The sequence below is a fragment of the Pteropus vampyrus genome, unplaced genomic scaffold, assembly GCF_000151845.1.
Source record: "Pteropus vampyrus isolate Shadow unplaced genomic scaffold, Pvam_2.0 Scaffold223, whole genome shotgun sequence".
Lineage (NCBI taxonomy): Eukaryota > Metazoa > Chordata > Mammalia > Chiroptera > Pteropodidae > Pteropus > Pteropus vampyrus.
The window spans coordinates 555,417-561,405 of NW_011889004.1; the positions used below are offsets into that span (position 1 = coordinate 555,417).

General features: G+C 46.7%; 1 protein-coding gene across 1 annotated transcript in view; it reads left to right on the plus strand.

Moving 5' to 3' along the window:
* Positions 1-2,087: 2,087 nt before the first annotated feature.
* Positions 2,088-5,989, plus strand: part of LOC105300950 (SEC14-like protein 4) — a 10,091-nt gene continuing 6,189 nt past the window's right edge. Inside the window, exons 1-2 of the mRNA XM_011373392.1 lie at positions 2,088-2,141; positions 4,714-4,824. Coding sequence (XP_011371694.1) covers positions 2,088-2,141; positions 4,714-4,824 — 165 coding nt within the window. The remainder of the gene's footprint in view (positions 2,142-4,713; positions 4,825-5,989) is intronic.

Below are 5,989 nucleotides of genomic sequence, written 5' to 3' on the forward strand. Positions count from 1 at the left end.
TTGAGTCCTTTGTCCATTTTTTAGTGCCTTACTATTCTTCTTATCAATTTATATGCATTTTTAATAAACATAGCAAATTTCGTACATTTTATTTTTCTCAGCTTCACATTAGCAACTACTGACTGACTGCCTTAATTCTGTTTCTTGTTTAACAAATTTTTGTATTTTTGTATAGTTATGTCAATTGATTGTCTCTTTGTGATTTCATACCATGCCCTTCCAGAGATGTGGTGTCATGTTTACTTTCGTTTAGCTTTTTGTAATTTTAGTCTTTCATTCTCTCTTTCCCTTTCTCTTTCTTTCCCTTTCTTTCTTCTTCCCTTCCTTCTTCTCTCTCTCCCTCCCCTCTCTCTTTCTCTTTCTTTTCTTTCTTTCAGATTCAAAATCCCTCTAGGACAGCACTGGTCCAAACGAAATATAATGGAAGCCACAAATGTGAACCACACATGAAATTTAAATTTTTCTGGTAGCCACATTTCTAAAAATTAAAAGAATAAGCAGAGCACAGAAAATTTTTAGAGTCGTGACACTATTCTGTATGATACCACAATGATGAATACATGTCGTTATACATTTGTCCAAATGCATAGAATGTACAATGACAGGGGTGAAACCTAACGTAAACTATGGACTTTGGGTGATAATGGTGTAGGTTCATCAGTGTACCACTCTTGTGGGAGATGTCCATAGTGAGGCAGGCTGCGTGTGGGGACAGAGGGTGTACGGGAGCTCTCTATGCTTTCCGCTCAATTTTGCTGTGAATTTTAAACTGCCATAAAATATAAAGTTTATTAATTTAAAAAATTCTAAATTATAAAAAAGTAAAAGAGACAAGTAAAATTAATTTTAACAATCTATCTTATCAACCCAATATATCCAAAAATATCATCATTTCAACATGTGAACAATATAAGAAATTAATGGAATATTTAATTTGAGGGGTACTAGGTCTTCAAAGCTTGGTGTGTATTTTACACTTAGAGCTCATCTCCATTTTCACTAGTGACAAGCCACATTCCCAAAACTCAATGGCCACATGTAGCTCATGGCTCCCAGATTGGTCAGCGTAGGCCTAGAACTTGGTTTGACCCCAAGAGAGGAGAGAGGGTAGAGGTTCTGGTGGTCTGATTTACCGACCCTCTTTATCTTCACCTCCCACCTGCTTCTCCCTTTGGAAAATTCCTTCCCAGCTGACTTGAGTTTTCTCATCTTCCCCGGTGACCTTTGCCTGCCTGGTTCTTGGATGCTATCCTGGAAACCTGTGTCAGCTGCCCACCATCTTTTGCCCTCCTGACTCCTCCATCATTCCATCATCCCAGGGCTTCCATCTACCCACTGCCACCTCCCACTCTCTGGCCTTTGGGTGTGGATCCTACCAGGAGTTAACACGGGAGCCGTCCCCGATCTCTACTCCTGAAGCTCGCTGCTCTGGTGACCACCTCAATAGTAAAGGCTATGAAACAATATTCCTACCAGCCAACAATTACTGGGTGTGCAATGCCAGACAAATCCATGGCGGATCACCTTATCTAATCCTCCAGACCACCTTGAGGGCTGGAACCATATTGCACATAAAGGCTCTCCTATCAGCTAGTGAACACTAATGGGGTGTAGCCTGTATTCAGGTTAGGGGAGGGGGTTGAAGGCCCCTTGGGAAGAAAGGCCTGGGGACCACCTAGAGAGTTGAACCAAGTTTATAAAAACGTCCTCCATTTTGCTGGAAGATCTTAGCAGTCCCTGAAATTTGCCCAAGTGTCTTTTATGGGCTCCCCCCTCACTGCCACGCAGGAACCCTTAGGAGCCCCCGGGATGAGGAATCTTGGAGGTGGGGGGGTGGGGGGGAACCTACTGGCCCAGAATGAAGTCTGCGCTCTGGGACTCCCTCTAGCGGGCAGGTCACCTTCTTGCTACACTAGGGAGCATCCTGGCAATTTACCTTGGCAAACATCCCAGAGAGGAGAACCCTGTGGGACAGGGAGGGGCTAGATTGGCACTCTCTTATAGGGGCGGGACAAACATCTAACCTGCTGAGGAAAACCAGGTATCCACAGTACCAGGAGAGGCAAAACTAGGCATCTGCGGGTACCATGAGCGGCCGAGTCGGGGACCTGAGCTGCCAGCAACAGGAGGCGCTGGCCAAGGTGAGGAGCTTCTCGTGTGGGGAGGCTTGGGGAGGGGCCGAGCATCCCTGGCTGGAGCCCCTATTATACAGACAGGAAAAGGGAGCCTGGAGAGCGCCTGCAAGCAGTTGCTAAGGCGACTGTGTTCAGGACACAGATCAGGAGCCCCTCTCCTGGTAAATCCAGCTTTCCACTCCTGCCAGCTCCTGGCCATGGAGCCCTGGCCCTTGTTCCCTGGTTGTGGGGAGAAGGGGGTGGGTTGCGCTACCATCCGGCTTTTTGGCAGAGTTAGGCAGACATAGTCTCAGATCCTCTGTCAAGATTGCACCATTTCTGCGGAGATTGCAACTTTTGTTTGGTTTCTCTTTGTGGCTTTCTGACTCCTCAGGGTCCAAGCTTTCTCCCTATTGTCAATATTTTTATTAAAGGGGAATGAAGGCGTTTTTGGTGATATTAAGACAGTCCCGAAGGCCACATCTAGGAGTGTCACCGCCGTGGGGAAGGGGGATCATATCCAGGTCTTAGGTGCCACAGCATTAATTTGGTTTGCAGGGACTGGAAATTGTGACTCAGGCTGTGGGACAGGGGTAAGTCACAGCCCTGGCTCGCACTTTGGGCCTGTGAGAGGGCAGATTCCAACTTGTGGAGAATGATTTGTTTTGAGGCTCCTATCTTGGGGAAGATCTGAAGGTCCTCCAGGGAAGAATGAGGGACCCCGGTAAAGGAGGGGGTCCTTGAGTGAATTCTTAGTGAAGGAGAAAAGGGTCCCAGGTGAACAATGGGGTCCCAGGGTGAATTCCCAGGAGATTCCAGAAGCAGAGGGCCTCCAAATGAAGGAGGGGTCCTCAGGTAAAGGAAAAAGGGTCACTGGGGAACCCTCTCCTCCCCACTGGCAATGGCCTCAGAGAAGCCCCAGACACTAGGCTCCTAAGAGGGACTGGACACCTGGCTTTTGCGGAGTGAATTATGATGGAGATGCCTGTGGGCCAAAGAGTTTAAACAACATAAAGAGCATTTATTCTTATTTTTACCATTACTTAAAGGAAATGAATGCTATTTTTTAAATTAGGGAAAAAGAGAAAAGTAGGAAGAAGCAGGAAAGGCCATCTAGGGTCCCAGAGGTCAAGACAGCCATGTCTGGGAACATTTCCTTCCAGCTCTTTCCTAAGCCTAGTCTTGACCACCTGGGGTTGCACTGCCAGATGCTACTTTCTCCACATGACATCATCATAAGTTTTTTCTCCAAGTTGCTCCAGACACTTCCTGGTACCTGCTTAGTGGCTTTCTTTCTTAGTTGCTTGAGCAGCCTTGAGATAGGAAGATATGGACTCCTCCTAGCCTTGCAGCTTTCTCACTCTGTCACTCTGTCCCTAGGGAAGAGTTTAGTAATCTGGAGGAGACGAGGAGTACAGAATTACTGTTTCTTGGGTAGTACTGGCCCTCTTCCCCCTCAAAAAATTCCTCAGGAACCCAGAGGCTACAGCTGTTCATTGTGCAAGAAGCTTCATTCCAGATGCCTGTCCCAAGTGGAGATTATTATAGAAGATGCCGTTGCTCACGTTGTTAATACTGGAGATATTTGAGCTGATTATTCATTTTTAATTATGTGAGCAATATGTGAACACATCTTTATTTTAAATATCATCCATGAAGCTAAAGCTGGTTTGGTGGGTGGCCATCAAGGCAGCTTCCTATGGCTCTGCTGTCATCTGCATTCTAATTGCAAATTCTCAGTCACAGGTTTTCCTGCATACCCAGTACTCTAGGCCTCACCTTCAGCTCTCTTCATCCCCATGGAAGTGGGGTCTCCTCTTTTTGTCAGACTTGAGCCTCAGTTCCAAACTCAAACTTCCAGAGGCTTCCGCAAACTCTGCCAGTAGAAAAAAGCACCCCCAATGGGTTGGCCGCCCTCCTTTCCCTGTCCTGACCGTGCCCAGATAAGGCAGCCCTGGCTTCTCTTTCAGTCCCTCCCTGCTGACCTTTGCCTTGGGTTGTTTCCACAAAGACTCCACAGTCCAGGGCTCTGGGCAGTCTGTGTTTGCCGAGCGCCCACGTTTATGTGGCACCTGCTGCAAGCTAGTGCTTTGCCTGCACAAACTCATTTTTATCATTATTATTATATGGTATGTCTTTGTTATATAAAACTCTAGTTTATCATTATTCCCACTTCGCAGATGAGGAAACTGAGGCTCAAGCGCTTAAGTAACTCTCTTACAAATCTGGGCCCTCAAGATGCAGTATTGGGGTAATGTTCCCAAAATGCTCTGGTTGGCCTGCATCAAATTCACCAGAGATCTTTGCAAAAATAGTGATGCCAGGGCCCCACATCAGATCTATAGAATGAGGGTTTTGTTGGGCAGAGATCCTCTAAAGTTTGAGAAAGGAGCTCTTTCTGCCATGGTGGGCTGGAGGGGTGCCCCATCTCCAGGAGACAAAATGGCCCTGGCAGCTGCTGCTAACTACACAGTCTCTGCCTACAGGTCCCTGGACAGGGCTGATGGGCTGGCTGAGGGTGGGAAGTGTCAGGGATGGGGTTGGGGACTCGGGAGTTCTGGGAGTTCCTCTGATAATCATATCCCCACCCCACCCCCAGTTCCGAGACAACCTCCAAGACCTGCTGCCCACCATGCCCAAAGCTGATGACTACTTCCTCCTGCGCTGGCTGCGAGGTGAGGCCGGTGGCATCGGCAGATCCCAGGAGAGGGTGTGGGAGGCTTTGGGGGACAGTGCACAGGGTAGTAAAGAACAGGGCTCTGGAATCAGCCTGCTTTGGGCTGGAATCTAAGCTCCCCTTCAAATTGGTATGGTACAAAAACTTAGCGGAGCCTCAGTTTCTTCATTTACAAAGTGGGGATGGGCCAACTCCCCCCAGGCTATTGTGAGTGTTAAATTAGAGGGTGTAGTGCCTGGCATCAGGTGGGTACAGGGTCAAGGTGAAGTTAGAGTCAACACCTGGGGAGCTCTCAGGATGACAGGCCTGGCCAGACCCTGACTCAGATATGGCTGAATGTGGACTTCAGGACCTGCTTTTGGGTCTATCTCCAGTTCCTCGAAGATAAGGCTATGTCATCCCCATAGAGAATCTAGCACCAAGTCGGTGCCAGTGAACACTTCAAGTGGATGTAATTAAAGGTAGAGAAGGAGTGTCTTCTAGGAATTGCTACAACAGTGTAAAATTGTTATAATAACAGAAACCAACCTAGGGCTTAAGGAAAAATTCATTTCAACTCAGCACATCCCATGGAATGGATTTTGAACTTGATAATCAAGGCAGAGTTGGTGGCCTTGGTGGTTTTTTTCTGGAGGTGGTTCATGATCAGGGCAGAAGAAGCCTAATAGCATCTCAGGCCCCTTCCACTTGAAAATCCCTGACCCTGGCTCTTATTGAAGGCCCATCACTGCACAAATTCCTCAGTGAACCGATAGTCTCGGAGGGCAACGGTCATGGCATTTCTAAAATAGAGCATCACGTTTTCATTTAAGTGCATTTATTTCTTCAAAATAAATAATAACAACAATGGCTACCACTTATTAAAAACTTACCGTGAGTCTACAGCCATGCCATCCTGAAGGTGTCCCCATTTTGTCTGATCTCGGAAGCTAAGGGTCGGGCCAGGTTAGTACTTGGATGGTTGGACTGCTTAGGAATACCAGGTTCTGTAGATGTTAAAAGAAAAATAAAAAAAGGAACTTACTGTGAGCCAGATAATGTGCCAAGCACTTAACATACTTTGTCTCATGTCATCCTTTGACTAATTCTGAAAAAAATGTTATTCTCATTTAACAGATTTAAAAACTAAGGCTCAAAGAAGGAAAGTGACTTACTCAAGGTTGCACAGCAAGTAAAAAGACAAAACTAGAATTCAAGC